The sequence below is a fragment of the Clavelina lepadiformis genome, chromosome 5, assembly GCF_947623445.1.
Source record: "Clavelina lepadiformis chromosome 5, kaClaLepa1.1, whole genome shotgun sequence".
NCBI lineage: Eukaryota > Metazoa > Chordata > Ascidiacea > Aplousobranchia > Clavelinidae > Clavelina > Clavelina lepadiformis.
Window position 1 is genome coordinate 1,264,114 of NC_135244.1, and position 17,920 is coordinate 1,282,033.

Sequence of the window (17,920 nt, forward strand, 5' to 3'; positions counted from 1 at the left end):
AGAATTTTGTTATCCAACGGACACCAGCAATGGCAAAGTGCCCTATGATACACGCACTGCTGCTATACTGGCATCAGTGGCATGGTGAAAAGTACCAGTGTCCAATGTCCTGCAAAACGTTACCATGTCTATTACGGAAGACAGGAAGGCGTACTACGTTAGCTCAGGCTCTATGATGATGATATAGACCTGTAGTGACAGAGTGAGATAGCTTAGTTTCTGCTCTTAGTTTCTAGTTTCAATAACCGGTCATATTTCTTTTTAGTGAGTGTGTTGGTTTAAGGTTAAGATGGCAGAAAAACTGAGGTTACTTGAGGACAAAGAAAGACGGAAAAATTGGAAGAGGTGGGGACCATATCTCTCGGAGAGGCAATGGGGGACTGTGAGGGAGGATTACTCACCCGATGGAAGCTGGTTGGTTCAATGGTTCTACTATTACGTCATAATGCATAAACAATTTAAAGCGTTTTAGCTAGAATTATTTGAGATCGCATTAATTTTATTTGTGCATGTAACTGTCGGCATGTACGTTGCAGCATATTTGAGGTAAATTTTATTGCAGCTGGGATTACTTCAGTCACGACGATTCCCGGTCTCGCGCATATCGATGGGGAGAGGATGGTTTGTTGGGAATCTGCGACCGACAATGCAGGCTCTGCTTCTCCGTTGCACTTTGGAATGAAAAGGACCCGATCCTTAAAGAACGACTATTTGGCTTGACTGGTATCACTATTTGTTCTACTGTTAATTTAGTAGAAAAATATGTGCACAATACATGTATGGAATATATCTAAGCTATTTTATGTCTTATACTAAAACTTATTAATGAGACGTGTCAGCTCGATGGCCAAATGGTTTGAGCGCTGACAGAGAAATGTGGCTTGTGTTTCATGTTCAATACCTACCATTGTAATGCCCTTGGCCAAGGTGTTAACGGCACTTGCTCCTGTTTAGTGGACAGAAGTAAAAAATTAAAAAGATAATAAAAAATGTATGAAAATAGGAACTTGCACAAAGGCTAGCTCGGCAACCTGGGGCTCGAACGATGAGGTATCGTTGCTGAGTTTTAGTTGTGCAAAGACCTTCCTCAGTCCAAAAATGAAGATGACTATGCCATTCCATAATGGATAAAAACAAATAAATAAACTAATTGCATGAACATCAAAGATAATAAAATAAATCGATCAAAAACGTTTAAAATGGAAGATTTATGTAGATGTTGATGATTTATGTTCAGGCCCAGAAGGGAACCACGGCGAAGATGTGAAAGAGAATTACTACTACTTGGATAGCACCCCCACTCATTCCTATATGAAGGCTTTGTACAAATATCCTCAGTCGGAATATCCGTACTCTTCGCTTCTTGATGAAAATAGACATCGCAGCCTGGATATGCCGGAGTTTGAACTGGAAGATGCAGGTAATAGTTTATATTCAACTTAGATATGTTGAAAGTGTTTAGGATGTAGTTTGTGAGATGGGTATCACCTTATGCAGAGTAGTTTGACGATTGAAGCTTAAACTATCAATAATGCGGTCAAGCTTAGATAACTTGACATTATCTAGCACTTACCACTTTGTAGAAAGCTTCAATGAGAGCAAGTATTGGGATGTGAGAGCTGAGTATGCGAAGGGTGAACCGCAAGATATCCTTTGCAAAATAACTGGTGGGAGACATTTAGTTTATTTGGTTCATTAGAATGAAGTTGTGTTTAATTGTTATTATACTGTATCACTTGTTTCTATGTTCTGCGTTCAGATTCATGTAAGGTATAGCGACGTATTTCAAATTTTTTTATCAAAGTAATTTCCTTGTTTGTTTCAACTCAGTGTCAAACCGTGGTCCCGATACCGCAACCGTCCATGTCCTCCCCACCCTCTGGTACAGGAACACGTGGATATGGGGCTGCACCCATGAAGGTTGCACACTCAAGCCGTCAATCGTAAAGACAAGTGACCACCAGGTCACCTGCAAACATGAGACGCTAGGTGAGGCCTGTGTAGTGATGGGTCTGCGAGGCGTTTCGGCTGTTAACTGTGTTCGTGTTTATATTATGTCGGTTGAAAATACACCTAAGTGTTAAGCATTTATATGGAGTAACAAAGTGGTTTAGTATGAATTGTGGTAAGTCTGTTAACGACTTAATTTATACTTTCTGCGATTAATTGGTTACTAATTAACAAACAACATTGTGTATGTTTGTGTGACTCTTCCTTACAGACACCATGATTTGGGAATACGACTCAGTACCAGGTCAGCCTGATCCAGTTATGCTGTTTACTGAGAACGAAACCAACACTGAGAAGCTGTTCAATATCTTGAACTACACTCCATACTACAAGGATGCGTTCCACAGATATGTTGTCAGTGGTAAGTGGACAACGTATGTGTTTGTGCTTATACGATGCTTATACTTCGTGCTTGGTTGCTCTGGCGGAATTAAGGGGCATAAATCATTGCTTTGCAAATCATATGACAATAGAGACATGTCATGTGCAGACTGTAATTTAGTCAGTGGTATGTCGTGCATGAGCGCCTTCCCAAGCACTTGTGCCTGCTCAGGTGCAACCTCTCACAAGTTCCCACTCATGTCACATCAGGTGTCGTTATCTCATCTTCCCATTGTATTGCGTTGCTTCAAGCAAAAGCTTGCCAACATTTGTACGTCGAGTTTTTAATGTTTCTGTGATCGTCTGCTGATTTACGATTTAGCAAACCAACTCTAAAAGGATGCTTCATGTTTTGTTTGTGGAAATTTGCCATTTTAACATTTTAAACACTCATCTATTTTTGAACAATGCAGGAGAAAAGGAAGCGGTTTCACCCAAACCGAAAGGAACAAAAGTTGCTGCCTATTATGTTCTTACAGTGCCACCTGGTGGTAAGATTTATAGCAAATGTTTTATGCTAAGAAACTTAAAACTAATTTGACATATTTTAAAAAGTTTAATATTGATTTACTGTGCTGTAAAGAAAACGATTTAAGTAAAGAAATTATCAAATTTATAGAAATTTTTGCTTGATGAGATTCCTTTGTTTTGTCTTGGCATCTTTTGTAAAACTTTTAATTTACATTTCTTTGCAGAAAGCGTCATTTTAAAATCTCGTCTCTATAAATCTTCACCAACGATTGAGGCAGGATTTGGTGAAGATTTTGAAAAAATTTTCAAAGAACGCATCCACGACACTGAAATCTTTTATAAGGTTGTCTTCAAGCATTTCAATAAATTATTTTCTTCTTGGAAATGACTATAGTTGCCATGTTTTTATAGTTGTTTTATAAATTTTCTGTGTGTGCTGCTTCTTCCCTGGGTAAGATTTTTGAATTTTAAACAGTTTGAACTGAACAGACAGTTGTAAATACTCGTATTTAATTGCACAGCTTTAAGAGACAAAAACTAAACTAAGCTGCAACACAAAAAGGTAAAGTTAAACAAAAGCATAAAAGGAAAACTGGTAGTCTTAAAATGGTGAATCGTAATCACGCAACTGAAAAGAACTGAGGGACTGAACTGAGAACATAAATGGCGTGATTACGAGATGTGCGACGAAGCTACAAGGGGCGTTGATTGATGACTGCGCGGGGCGTTGCATTAATCATTACACAGTTTTAAGGGGATTTGAGAGTTGATAACTTTCATGTTAAATTTTCATGTTTTCCTGCTTTTTCATCTTTTCATGCTCATGTTTTCACCTCAACAGAGTTTAAAATAAGTTTAAAAATTTAATTCTCCATCTTCAGAGCAAGTTTCCCGGTTTCGACAAGGAACATATGAACACGCTCCGACAAGCTTGTGCTGGACTTCTGTGGTCGAAACAGTTCTACCACTACATTGTTGCTGATTGGTTGAACGGAGACGCTGACCAAATCCCTCCTCCACGATCAAGGTACACTTTACTCTATCACATATCGATGTCATTTTTCTCCGTGATGTCATAAGTTTTACTGAGCATCTCACAATCACTGTCAAATTCTATATCCTCGATGCAATATCTGTTGTATGCCATGGCATGTGGGATACCTTTAACTAATTAACCAACTCATGGCAGTAATCCTGTACCGGTATCGGAAATCGTATCTGTACTGCAAAGCTGCAAGTAGAACGTTGGTTTAACCGAAGTGCGCCCAGGTTATGGGATAATCCATTGAATGGATTTCTTTAAATAGCTTACCAAATAGATTATCTTAACAGTAACCATTGTATTCAAACTGAAACTGTTGCATATTGTTTAAACTACTATACAATTTGTCTTATGTCTACAGTCTAACAATATATTGATATAAAAGACGCAACATTAACTTAGACCAGATCTAACTGCCACTTATTTATTATTACTTTTGCAAAACTTGGTCATTCCTATGCACGCAAGCCGGCTTCTTGTCATACACAGGGATTTTTTTGAGATCATAATATTTGCACGAAGTGTCACACTGACCGTCAAATTAGCCGCAAGTACTTTGCAGTGACTCTCTAACTACTGAAAATAATGTCAAATTTCTTCTTCAGTTTAACGTGCTCGGTGATATAAAACAAACTTGTTGTCTGCTTTACCTTCTTTTAATGAAAAGCAATCGCACCATTTCAAAATAGTTTGCCATACTTCAGTAGTTTGGCATCCGACTTGAACAGTAGTGTTGAGATTATTGCCACATGCTCAGCAATATTGTATGATAAGTAGTTTTTATGGACGTGATTACACTGTCAGTCTTAGAAAAGATTTCTTTATCGAATGCAAAGAAGACTTCATTGCCAAAGGTTTTGCTTGACATTGCACTGTTTTAAATACCACTCGAAAAAAATGCAAAATTCAACAAGGTTAGAGTTGATAAATAGTTTTGTGAAAAATATTTGATTATTATTCCTGATTTTCGTTTGTTGTGGGCGAATTGTTTTCGTACAAATCATCATAAGCTGGCAGCATTGATGAATTATTTGCGGCTGTTTAAAAAAAAGAAATAATTAATTTTTTCACATGTTTGTATTCCACCTGGGAAAATCTTGCCACTTACCTGGTGTTTGATCTGGAAAAGGTCTTTTTTCTTCGTCCATCTCAACCATCTCGACATGCACCGGGTTGCTTGATGCAGATGAACAAGCCAAAGTGATTCTACAAGAGTTTTGCAAAACTTTTTAAATTTTTTTATTTTTATGTTAACTCTGTAACTAATATTGTTACTGACTCATGGAAATTACGATTACAAAAGTTACTTTTCTTGGCTTGCTCTGAAAACTTTGCTACTTGCTAAGCCAAATTTAAGAAGGTTTAAAAAAATTTTAATGAAAAGTTGAAGAACCTGGCGGGGGCTTTCACTTACGCAGCAGGGGCCATGTCGCTGTAATTAATTCCATCTTCAATTTGAGTGTGGTTGACTGTGTGGTGCACCATCAAGTTGCTGGTGCGTTTGTTCCTCAAATATTTTTTCCTCCACCTCAAAGCGAACCACACAGCAACCAGCAAGAGTACGACAAGCAGGAAAGCCACTAAAAGTCCCCCCAGCAATCCAAAGTGACTCAATCTGCACATTTATGATGAAACAGTTTTCAAACCATCTACATAAGACTTGACAAAGTGCGCTTCAAACAAGATGTTGTATATCTTTGTGTTTTAGATCGCAGTTAGCTGGTAGTTAAGCACATAGACCGCCACCTGGTGACCAACCAACCTTGATATGTTTCCCAGAAAATTATTCAATTTTTCCTCTTTTTCCGCTGTTGGGGAAGAGACAAATAATTATCAGCTATTATTGTAATAATTCTCAATTTATCGTTAAAAGTTGTGCCGCCAATCAAACGCCTGAAACTCATTGAAAACTTCCCAAAGTTGTGTATTAGATACACAAGCAGCGATATCTCAATAGAAACGCTGAGCTCCTGTTTAGACCAAACATATTACCTTGGCTTGCTCCATAGATATCATCATCTGGAGCGTAGAACCTGTTATCATATAAGAGTTTTTCAGATCAGTTGCTATAGAATACAGATTCATGCTGATGATGATGCATGGCAGTAATGCATTTGTTCACACGAGAATGTCGCAAAATAAAAGCTTCTTTCAGAAATTATGATTTATCAATAAATAAGCCAAAAAACAGAGGTAGATTGATCGAAATTACTATTGTTGTGAATTTCAACTAAAGCAACTGCTTTTGGATAATTATCTTCCTTTTCACATTTATCATTACAACACATTCATGCACACACACATTCAAGCATTATGCTGTGTACATGATGCATCCTTACTGCAGATGACTTACGAAGTGTTGTTGTATGCACGCATTGAGTCTTCGTGTGCCTGCTCAAACTCGTAGTCTTCTTTACTGCAGCAGAAGTGATCAAGATGGATCTCGAATTCGTGCAGCGGCTTGCCTGTGCAGCAGTGATCGGGACACTTCAATTCATCGCATGTTGGGCTGCTGTTAATTTCCATCTTTCCCGCCTCCTCGTACGTTTTGAGAAAAGTGTTTTCCTCTCAAAAGTATTTTAAATAGCAAAAGTAGTTTGTTGAAAACCATTAAACCTATATCTGGAATTGATACAGTAAAATATTTGATGACAAAGCTCACATACACAAACAACCCTATTTCTTTCTCGTCGGAACCTTACAAGCAACCTTAATAACATTTCAATGTGATTTACAGAAATCTTTACTAAACATTTATGAGCGTTTATGTTGCTGTGTTATTGCAGAATAGCTGTCAGATACTTTTTGCTTATGATAACGCGTTTCTTCCTTTGCTACGACGTTTTCCAACTGAAGTACGTCAAAGTACTCCTTGTAAAAACACTGTCACAAGGAACATTGTCATTTGCTTATGCAACAAGTTTTGAAGTGTTACTGTGTTTTAAGTGGTCGAATAAATCTATACGAAACAAAACAAGCTGCAGACAGTGTTTTAACGTGGGGTTTATTTTTATAATTTTACCACAAATTACAAAGCAGCAGCTATATATTGTGCTTCAGGTTGCTGCAAAGAACCACAATAAACTGTATTTATAGATGTAAGTTTGTTTATTAATTTTTGTTGACCTCAAATTCCTCCTTCAGGCTGACCGGTAGGAACCACGAGTGGAAACATCTGTTCAACCGTGACGTAGTTTCAATGCCGGACAAATGGGAATACCCATGGGTAAGTGACCTATTCTATGAAAACAGTCAAGTTCGCATTCCCGAATATTGTGCTTAGCATTTTTGGTTTTTGATAACATGGAACTCCTGTATAGTTGCAATAGAGTAATTAGCAATACCTGTGTCGAATCATCGATGAAGTTAACAATTGTTAATTGTTTGTGCTGAACCATTTGTTTCACTCAGTATGCTTGCTGGGATCTTGCTTTCCACATGATCCCATTTTGCAAGATTGATCCAGAATTTGCAAAAAATCAGCTTCTGCTTTTTCTACGAGAATGGTACATGTCACCTAGTGGTCAGGTAAAATACAAAATTTTTGTTAGAAATTATTCATATTTGACCGCATATGTGGGGACAAACGCTAAATAGCTTTTTCTAACCAGAATTTGACACAAGTTGAATGAAAACTATATCCAAGCTTCTCTGTTTCTGTTGACTCAGTCACTTTGTTTCGAAATAAATCAGTTTCCAACTTATCACCAGATCCCGGCGTATGAGTTCGCATTCGATGATGTCAACCCTCCTGTTCACGCATGGTCAGTTTATCGGGTTTACAAATTGACCGCACCCAAGGGTCAGCGAGACCAGGTTTTCCTCGCTCGGTGCTTCCAGAAACTCATATTAAACTTCACATGGTACGTGGAGGGCATTGTAATTGCTCAAATTTTATACAATTTTATATTGCGCCTATTCCGGTCGATTAAAATAGATCACGCTTTGCAGTTAGTCACTTTGAAGTTTACACTTTTACTTAAATGTAACATTTTAAATGTTAATCTTTGGCTCTCTGTTTACGAATTGAGTTTATATTGTTTGATCATTTTCCAGGTGGGTGAACAGGAAAGACCCAAATGGGAAAAATGTTTTCTCCGGTGGTTTTCTTGGTCTTGACAATATCGGTAAATTTCCACCTAGTGATGCAAATTCTCAAACAACTGCTTTAAACCTAGAAATTAAATTTTTTTTTTGCTAATCCTGTTTTTTATTGTTTCAGGAGTTTTCGACCGATCTAAACCACTGCCCACTGGTGGTGAGCTGGAACAGGTGACTTTGTTACTCTTTGTCTGTGTTACAATTTTCATGAACGCAGAATTATAAATAATAAATAATACTTTTTTATCTGTCAAGAATCATAGTGGATTGTTGTGTAACAGCGTTTTGTTCGTGACATCACAGGCAGACGGCACGGCTTGGATGGCTTTCTTCTGCGTGGTGATGCTTGACATCGCGTTGGAGCTCTCGTTGTACGACACCGCGTACCAAGACATGGCGAGCAAGTTCTTTGAGCACTTCATCATGATCGCAGACGCCATGAACGCAGCTGGAAATGGGGAAGGTACCAGCCCACCACATGTTTATAAGATATCTATTTGGTGGTCATGTGTAACCCGAACACTGCAGCCGTTTGATCGTGCATATTTGTTTGAATTGTCTGACGACATTTCTGTCTGATGAAATTAGACAACGGTAATTTTATAATCCTGATCCATCCCAGGTCTGTGGGATGAGAAGGATGGATTTTACTATGACGTTCTTCGATTCGAGGACAGCTCCCAGCCTCTCCGCATCCGATCCATGGTCGGACTCATCCCTCTCTACGCGTGCCTCGTGCTCGATCGGGAGAACACGGAGAAAATGCCGGAGTTCATGAAGAGAACTCACTGGTTCATCAAGAACAGAAAGGACTTAAATAACAGGGTAAATCTGCTTCTGTTTCTTTTAGGAGAAAGTTTTTTGAAGAAACGATTTTTGCAACAAATTCTCTTCAATCAAATAAATAAATGGCCCTTTTGCACTGTTGGTGAGAACTCATTCTCTGACCAACATCCCACCATTAAATTAAACAAACTCTTTCCACGAAGATAACTTTCATGAGCGAAGATGGGTCTGAATCAACTGGAGATCGAATTTTGCTCGCAATTCCCACTAAAGAGCAACTTCTCTCAGTTATCAAGTACCTCCTGGATGAGGATGAATTCCTCTCTCCTTACGGGATACGATCCCTGTCAAAGGTGCCGCTTCTTTTATGATCGAGGATACCTTTTCAAGATGTGTATTAGAGTATCTTGCATACAGCAGAGTGAAACTTTGCGCTTGTAAACCACTGCAAATTGTCTTACCTATGCTGCTGCTTGACGACTAGCCATGAGTTGTATTGAACAGCATCTCATGCAAAGTCTAGTCTAAGTCCAGTGGTTAGTATTCGTTGTTGTCTTAGGTGCACAAGGACCATCCATTTGTGATGCATGTCAATGGCGAGGAGCACAGAGTGGACTACGTGCCAGGGGAGTCAAATACCTATTTATTTGGTGGAAATAGCAACTGGAGGGGTCCAGTATGGCTGTGTGGTGGGTACAGTGATGTGTTGGATATGGGCTGATGTTTTATAATTTACAATTTTGAATGGTAAACGTCAATATATTCGGTAAAGAGTTTTGGGTTTTATCATTATTCTTGTTTTAAATTATAGAAGTTTAGTACGATGTTAATTTTTTCTTTTAGTAAATTATCTTATCATTGAATCCCTGGAGAGGTATGATTATTTCTATGGAGAAAAGCTTAAAGTGGAATGTCCAACTGGTTCAGGAAATATGCTTCGTCTAAAGGTTAAGACACTTATTTACAGCCAAGCAATCTGCTTTATAAATGCATGCTTTCAAGAAAAAAATGAGCATGAAAACCAGCAAGTTCACTATCTTACGCATCGGTTCATTTATTGCAAAATTTTAAAGCGTTGCAGTTCCGTACAATGTGCTATCTTGTTAAACGTCTGATTCCTTCTGACTTTCAGGATGTTGCAAAAGAGATTTCTCGTCGGATTGTGTCACTCTTCGAGCCGGATGCGAGCACAGGGAAGAGACCGTGCCATGGTGAGAACGAGGAGTATGCAAACGACAAGTTCTGGAAGGAGCTCATCCTCTTCTATGAATATTTTCACGCAGAGAGTGGACGTGGATGTGGGGCAAGGTAGGTTTGTTTGCAGCTTTTTTACGCCTGTTTGGTTGAAACATGTTCAGGACATTCGATTTATTGCAGTTTTTTGTTGTGTTGCATTTTTACGTATTATACCTGACATCAATGTCGTAACTTCACAACAAAATAATCTCTATAATTTTAAGATATTTTATTAGATTAGATGTTATCTTATTAGATACATTAACGAAAAATATTTGAAATGAATTAGTTAAATTTTTGCGTTATGTGATTGCTTTGCTGTGAGATGACAAACTTGTTGCTTCTGTGTAAATGGTATTTTTGTGTTTCAGCCATCAAACTGGATGGACAGCTTTGGTCGTTAACTGCCTGGAACGGATTTGCAAATCGCCCCATTGAAGACTTATTTGCACCTTTATTAACCACATATAACATACACTAGCATACTACTAGCTACATATTTGCATACATACACTACCTTATATTAAGCAGTTATTTCGTTAATACTTTGGATGAATTGCACTTACACATTACATATGCAGTTAGATTTTACATTGTGAGAATCCGTTACAAAATACTTTCCTGATCGCCGCATAAATTCATTTGGAAAAATTTTTTTTTTCACTGCTCACCTTGTTTTTAGTGAATAATTTGGTCCTCCATTTTGCTTGATTTTTTATGTGTTGAAAGGCATCGACCTTGTCTTGAGTCATATATTAATATTAGTTCTATAAGTTCAGGCATTAAAAAACAACTTGTTTACATTTTAGGATTGATGCTGTTATCATAAGCCCAGATTAAAAGCATTTTGTAAACAGTTATTGTATTTTGTCGTAAGTTTTATCAGAGTTTTTGCACTTTGTGGAGCATTTTACCATACTGTTATTTTCAACTAACTAAACCTTGAATTCATCGGTTTAACTTGTAATCTAGATACAATTATATTTTTCACTCTTCACATTTGTGTTTGAATGTAGCTGGATTATGTAATGATTCATATCATCACTTAATGCCATTTTACCATCAAGATCGGTACAGCAAGTATTCAGGCGTTTGAATTACCATCCAATTTGTAACACATCTCATGATAAATTTACTGTCGCTTTTCAGCAAGCAAAGAAAACAAAAACTTGTTTTCAGAAAAACAAGTAGATTTGTTCACAGCCAAATGCAATTACAAAGTTTTTATTTAAGATCTCTTGTAACCATGTGTAGATCTGATGATCCGTGTACGGTATATCTCTGTTATTAAAAGAACTGCGGCAAGTAGCGTATGATTTTATGGGTTTCGTTCATAGCAAACTTTTTATACTTTCACATTAGGCCTATGTGCTAATGATATTATTTCAAATTATTGGAAGTTGTATGATTTCTCCACTTTTCTTTGAGTTGATTTTACTGCTTGCTTGTCGATTAAAGAAACTGGTGACGCCCTTTAGGGCGAAATTCTGTTTTTCTAAAAAAAAAAAAAATTTCCAAAAATTGATTCCAGATCTTTGCTTAATTTTGATTGTTAACCGCTAATTCATAGCAATAAATATTAGCACTTTTTTCGGTTTTTGTAAAAAAATTACCTTTTGGAAGTTCAACTCATTTTAATTTATTACCAGACTCAAACAGAAATTTATCTAACAGAGATATTGTGTATATTCAACTGTGCAAGAAAATGGAATTCAGTACAAATCAAAGAACGTAATCGAAGCAGAGAGCATGTAATGCTAGAATTCATTCAAGTTTTATCAATTTAACACCAAAGACGTTTGGTTTTATTCTTACGGGCGCAAGTGTTCTTAGTTTATGCCTATTCAATTCACAATACAAAACTTTTCCCATGTAAAATGCATTTGAAATTTACTTGTTGCAAAATCATTTTAAAAACATACATTACAACTCAGAAGTGTTGTTGCTTAAAAGTTTATGACTTATTTTGTTTTAGTGAAGACGCGCCAAATTGCGTTACTAGAAGATTTCTATGCTAATAGCACTACACACTACACAGATACAAAATTAATATTAGTGGTTCACATGCAAAATCTCCACAGTACATATAGATAAAACTGAGTGGAACGCTTTAGTTAGCGCGTGCTACAGTAATAATAATAATAACAGTAATTTAGCACCAAAAAATGCAATAAGTAGATTGCGTAAAAAGCGTTGGCAGATTGGTGTACAAAGAAAGTTGGCAGACTAGGCTACTGAAATATCCTGGTCTAGTACACAACTGACAACTACAGGATGACTTTGTATACACAGTTTAGCCGTGTTCTTAAATGTCCTTGGAAGTGCGAAAAGATAAATTTTTACGAAAAAGTGGGCTTGTTGGCGACAGATGGGGTTAAAACTGTAGACTGACATGAGCGGCCACACTGCTGAGCAGTGGCGCACTTTCTGACTTTAGGCAGTTAAGTGCATAATTTTGACGTAATGACATAGACAGAACTTCTGTGAACTCAATTTTTGACTTAGATATTAAATTATTACTGTGCACATCACTAGGCAACTTATTACGTTTTGCACACCAAGCAGCACTTGTCATTTTTGGTTGTTTGGCGTACGCAAAATTTTGTTAAAAACGGCCCCAGGCCTACAAAGCAGTCAGAGTGGCATATTTTTGCGTTCCAAGTTATTTTGGGAGAAATTGTGCATAATACAGAGATACAAAGTTTGACTTTTCGTTGATTCAATTTTCAGTTTGTTTTAAATCGGAGTTGAAACAACAAACTTGCTTTTTTTGATTATTATATATGAATCAGCATAAATGAAAAAACTTTGCATATTGTTGTTGGTATGTCTGTAAACCATGGAAAGTGTGACACCTGCACACACGAGATTCGTCATCGTGTACGTCGAATGGTTTACTTATCACGCCAATTTTTAATAAATAAACCAAGATTTAGATTTCAGTACTCGCCAAAATTTGCATGTTTGCATGCACGATTTCTCGTTGAAAGCTGCCACACTTTCCAGTCGGGTCTGTAAGTCCTGCACTTTCCTCACTTTCATGTTAAGTCTAGTACCCCACCAAATTTGATTTGCAAAATTTTTTTTGAATCTGCAAGTTATAGGTTACTAATCTGTAATTTACTGAAGCGTTAGAAGATTGCATTTGTTCTTCGATTGATGCTGCTTCTTACAGATTATTTGGTTCGCTGACTTTGCACAAACAATGGATCAAAATGCAGCAAACAAGGTACTGCCGTATATTGGTCTATTTCTGGACAAACTTTGAATTTCTTACCATAAAACTTTGAAAAAATTTTGCGCTCTTTCAAAACACATAATGTTTTAGACTAAAATAATAAAATGTATGTAATCTAGAATAAGTTTGCAGCAAGTTGATCAAAGATTTCTGCTTTTTCATCTAGCCGAACACTTTTTATAATCATTTTAATATGCAGGTGTTTAAAAACCACAAACAATTTGATAGACCTTGTTCCTGGATAGTAATATGGAAATTAAGCTTCAGCAAATTTACTTAAGTTATTTGAAAAAATGTTTTTGTTTAATTGTACTAAACTGACTGACTAACGTTTTAGGTGAGCCAAATATTCACATCAGCCGGGCAAGCGTTCTCGAAACTTGCAGAATTGACAATGCAGATAAATCCGAATGTTGAAGCCCCACCCGGGTGAGATATTTGTCATTGTTCATTACTGGTCACAGGTTGAAAGAAAACTCCAGCATTGGCTAATCCCATACTTTCTTCCATAAAAGGCGCTCGGATTATTTTTTAAAAAGAATAGAAGGATTGATTGATTGCTCGGATTGATTTTAAAAAACAATAGAAGGTGCAGGAAACTTTGCAAAAAATCAATGCAATACAAACCTGTGGCTTGCTACTTTGCAATGTGAAAACGTTCTTTTATCAACAAATCAGACTTAAAGAAGCAAGGGTAACAACAGGACAAATAGAACAGTAATTTCATTGTTTACGGAACTAGTCAAGTTTGTAAATTCATTAAGGCGCCTTTAATCAGAAGCTGCAGAAAACGCTTTTAAAAATACGCCAAGCCTTCTATTTGAGTAAATATGGTATTGTCAGAAAATGTGTTGGTGTTGCATCCATTTTAACATGTCGTATATCTTAGAAGGTGAACCATTTGTGCATAAAACTTTTTCCATGCTAAATTTCATAAAAAAATTTCCAGTGGAAAAAGTGTTATTGGTTATTTGTTTTTTGTTTTTGATAATATTTCTATGATATTGGATTATTTTTATTTACAATATAATATGACTTTTACCGTTTGTTTATGTACATCTATCTCAACAAGTTTGTTTATTATAGAGCAAAGTGGACGGACGATGAAATAGAAATGTTACGAAGTGCTGTCCAGTCGTTTGGAACTGACTTAAATAAAATCAGCGAAGTTGTAAAAACGAGATCAATGTAAGAAATTCTCAAAATTTTTACTTTTCTGGGACAGCTGCCGACTCTTTTTCTTTTTCATCAGAGGACAACTAAAAAATGCAATAAAGAGAAAAATTTATGAAGATGCCGGGATGCCAATATCGAAAAAACAACAGCAGTCTCGGAAGCGTTCAAGCGCATCTGAAGCAATAATAACTGAAACTTTGCCCACTGTGGGTTTGTTATTAAATACGTGATATGTAAATATTAAATACAAGAATATTAAGTCATGAGATGAAGCAGAAATTAAAGTTCTGTTGGTTTTACGTTTATTTATGTTGTTTACGTCTGGACATTTATTTTTATCACAAATTCTTCTCCCAAATTTTAAAACCTAGAAAAACTAGCAGAGTAATCTTAACCATTTAATCATATGTGGAAAAACTGTACATTTTTTTCTGCATAGCTGTTTTTATGAAGTCAGCCTGATTTCTAATTAGTGATGATTATTTTTATCGATTTCTCTAATTTCTTAGGAAACAGTTTCATTTGATGATTTCACGAGCAACTTAGACCCGAAAAAGCCAAGGCTGGACATAAAATCCGAAAGTTTAACAAACGACTCAACAATTGACGTCGAGAATCTCGATGACTCGAGTACTTCACTCAAAAAGTTGGATCATTTCATCTCTGACCAACCAGTGGGTGGGCGGACGGTAGGTGGCGTCAGTGAGCTGGCCGTCAGTAACCCGCCACCTTTGCCCCCATTTGACCTGGTCGCTGACCCCAGTTGAAAGGTCATGGATTTGTCTTATTTAGAATGGAGTCGGTATTCGTTGCATCCATCTTAATGTGAATTAGAGATGAGAAATATCATCCAGAAATGTTTAAAGAAAGCAGTTTGTGTAAATAGGACAGTAGTAGCGCCGTGGCATGACCAGCTCACGATTTTCTGAGAGGCAGTTCACTTAGAAGATGTCTATGTGTTTTTCGCCTTTTGAAAATCTTTACTTTCATCGGGAATTTTTGAATTTCGTGAATTTTTTACTGTCATCGGGATTTTGTTTCGTTATAGTTGTTTTTTTAATAAAACTTACAAAAGTCATCTCAGCTATCTCGTCACACTTACCAAGGAATTCGTTAAAACAACGACATCATATTAATCATACACTGTAACAAAGGTTGACCTCACAAGGCTTGTGAGTTAGCGCTGTCGGCGATAGTAGCAATGGAAATATTTCGTTCAAGTGTCAAACGAGCCTCGATAAGTGTGTGTGGTCTCCTCTTTGATCTGGCCCCATAATGGGCGCGTGGAAAGCGAAGACGCTTTCAAATGTTTCCGATGCGCGTCGTTTCAAACCGCCGACTACTAATAACAACTCATTCAATGTTTTTGCGCGTTCGCACCTTGGTCCCTGTTGCTTTATTTCGCATTCCTCGACATGTTGGTAGTAGACGATTGCCGTCGTCACAAATACCTTTGTGACGTCACTTCCCACGCGAAAAGATCCTTTATTTACATTCTCATGATGACGTATTGTTAAAGGAGACAAGGGCGTATCGTCATGGCGACGATACTTGTTTGAATTTACGTGTTTTTGGTCATTTACGTGAACATCGTCGCTATATTAGCAGCCGTCTCCACTCTACCGGGCCCAGGTGATTCGTTTCAAATTCATCCTGGCAACAAAAACCCTTAGCATTGTTGTCGGATTATGACGTTACAAGAACAATTAAGCTTTCGCATTTTTTAATCTTTTGCTTCTTTGCTCATTGGTGCGAATTAAACGAGTTAAACTTTAAAAAGTGGTAAATTATCCTCAAAAAACATGAAATGAAACAGCGCTTATGTTCGCTTTGAACTTTGTCAAGAATTACATCATTGCTCGCGGCAGGTTCGGGGTCAATTGTTACGTTTGTCGAATCGCGACGGCGCGTCTGAACAACAGATGACGATTTGGAAGACGTTACATTTAAACTGGTGACGAAATAATACTCGCAATGCTTAGATTTGAAAGTTTGCGGACAAAATTTGCTCAAGCTCTTGGGGAGCGCGGACAATCAGGCTACTTGCTGAGTAATTGTGATGGTTTCATCGATGATGCTGAGACCGGTTTTCGTATCAATGACAGCTTGTTATCGTCACCGGAATAAGTTCAAAATGACCTGAATGATTTCATAAAAACAACATGTTGTCATTTTTGCACACATAACTAAATACATTCTTGGTCTTATTCCAATATTTAAAATTTTGTTCCTAAACTGATTTTATTCCTTTAAAGAAATTAACATGAGCGCTTGATAAAATACGTTCATAAATTCTAAGAAGCTTTTGGCTGGAACTTCTTGCAAATTTGGTTTTAGTTTCCAACATTTTAGCGCAAATTTTCTATTTAGGTTTATATTTTATGATGAGTTCGTAATAGATTTATCAGGATGTCAACTTCTCTTCGAAAATGAATATCACCAAAAAACCAACCTAAATTTGCCGATTTTCGTTGAGAAGGCAACAAAATCGAAGTTGGCTGCCAAGCTAAACATTGTTAGAAAATTTTATAGGCCACATGTTGTATTTCAACATACAACCGTTTGTGCAAGCAACAAACGTTGAAACCAAGATACTTTCTTAACTTTGAGGCGGCCCAAAGCGTTGAATTCTTAGCTCTGTACAAAGAAACTTCTCTAGTTTCTTATAAAAGATGTTTTATACAATAAAACTGGTGAAATAGTTGACGGATGAATAAATCATAAGCTGGGAAATTTATATTGGAATTACGCACAAAAAGAGAAAAAGATGTTCCCGAGCTATTCGTGCCTTTATAAAGCAAGGCCACTTCACTCCAATTATGTTACTTGACTGCTTATACCTCAGGGAATGAATGGAAAGCCAAGCAACACCGAGTTTAACTTCGCAAGTTTTCAAAAGTCAAGTCTGGTATAACTGCTTTTAATTTGATACATTTACCCTGCTGACGAAAGGTTATCGTCGAATGACGTAGATAAACAAGGTACGCAGTGGTAATTACGCCGTCTATACGTGATATGACTGAAAGCGAAATAAACTTGTTTTAGATTTTATTTTACCGGCATTTCGATTTACGTTACCAATCACGTATTAGAAACAGTTACGTGTACAAGTTTTAGCTCATTTATCGACTAACTACTAGGTAACTAGGTAATGGTGACGTAAAAATTTACCACTCGTGAGAATCCAATAAGTCGTCGCCATGGCAATTTATTGTTGTACGCAGCTACTATCATTTATACCTCTTAGTATAAACCAGAAGAAGCAACCTTCTGGTTGCAAAAGCTCGTGTCGGAAAATAAAAAGGAAAAACACAACGGTATGCAACAGTTGGGTTCTCTGAATATAATTACAAAATATATTGCAAAGTCAAACGGTGATTTTAGGGCTAAGATAGTTACCAAATATAAATATACCCAAAGACGTAGACCTTACACGAAAAACCTGCGATTTTTCCTTATTCAACCTAAACTATTATTTT

At 36.9% G+C, this 17,920-nt stretch overlaps 3 protein-coding genes across 3 annotated transcripts; 2 read left to right on the top strand and 1 right to left on the bottom strand.

Moving 5' to 3' along the window:
* The first annotated feature begins 247 nt into the window (after positions 1 to 247).
* LOC143460182 (uncharacterized) lies at positions 248 to 11,022 on the top strand. The gene is made up of 21 exons (XM_076957598.1): positions 248 to 414; positions 563 to 723; positions 1,238 to 1,420; positions 1,584 to 1,667; positions 1,831 to 1,989; positions 2,222 to 2,371; positions 2,805 to 2,882; positions 3,087 to 3,205; positions 3,744 to 3,889; positions 7,049 to 7,130; positions 7,316 to 7,432; positions 7,616 to 7,767; positions 7,961 to 8,031; positions 8,127 to 8,176; positions 8,309 to 8,468; positions 8,628 to 8,830; positions 8,995 to 9,144; positions 9,351 to 9,480; positions 9,635 to 9,738; positions 9,924 to 10,099; positions 10,399 to 11,022. The coding sequence occupies exons 1-21, from the start codon at positions 290 to 292 to the stop codon at positions 10,463 to 10,465; spliced, it is 2,667 nt and encodes an 888-aa protein (XP_076813713.1). The 5' UTR covers positions 248 to 289; the 3' UTR covers positions 10,466 to 11,022.
* LOC143460183 (uncharacterized) lies at positions 4,539 to 6,522 on the bottom strand. Its single transcript, XM_076957599.1, has 6 exons — positions 6,258 to 6,522; positions 5,897 to 5,937; positions 5,667 to 5,712; positions 5,319 to 5,519; positions 5,013 to 5,110; positions 4,539 to 4,941 (listed from the first exon to the last, which is right to left on the bottom strand). Exons 1-6 carry the CDS (start codon positions 6,428 to 6,430, stop codon positions 4,859 to 4,861), a joined length of 642 nt encoding a protein of 213 aa, XP_076813714.1. The 5' UTR covers positions 6,431 to 6,522; the 3' UTR covers positions 4,539 to 4,858.
* A 2,099-nt stretch (positions 11,023 to 13,121) lies between the features above and the next one.
* Positions 13,122 to 15,519, top strand: LOC143459670 (uncharacterized). Its single transcript, XM_076956897.1, has 5 exons — positions 13,122 to 13,256; positions 13,603 to 13,694; positions 14,352 to 14,453; positions 14,518 to 14,647; positions 14,951 to 15,519. Exons 1-5 carry the CDS (start codon positions 13,233 to 13,235, stop codon positions 15,206 to 15,208), a joined length of 606 nt encoding a protein of 201 aa, XP_076813012.1. The 5' UTR covers positions 13,122 to 13,232; the 3' UTR covers positions 15,209 to 15,519.
* The last annotated feature ends 2,401 nt before the right edge of the window (positions 15,520 to 17,920 follow it).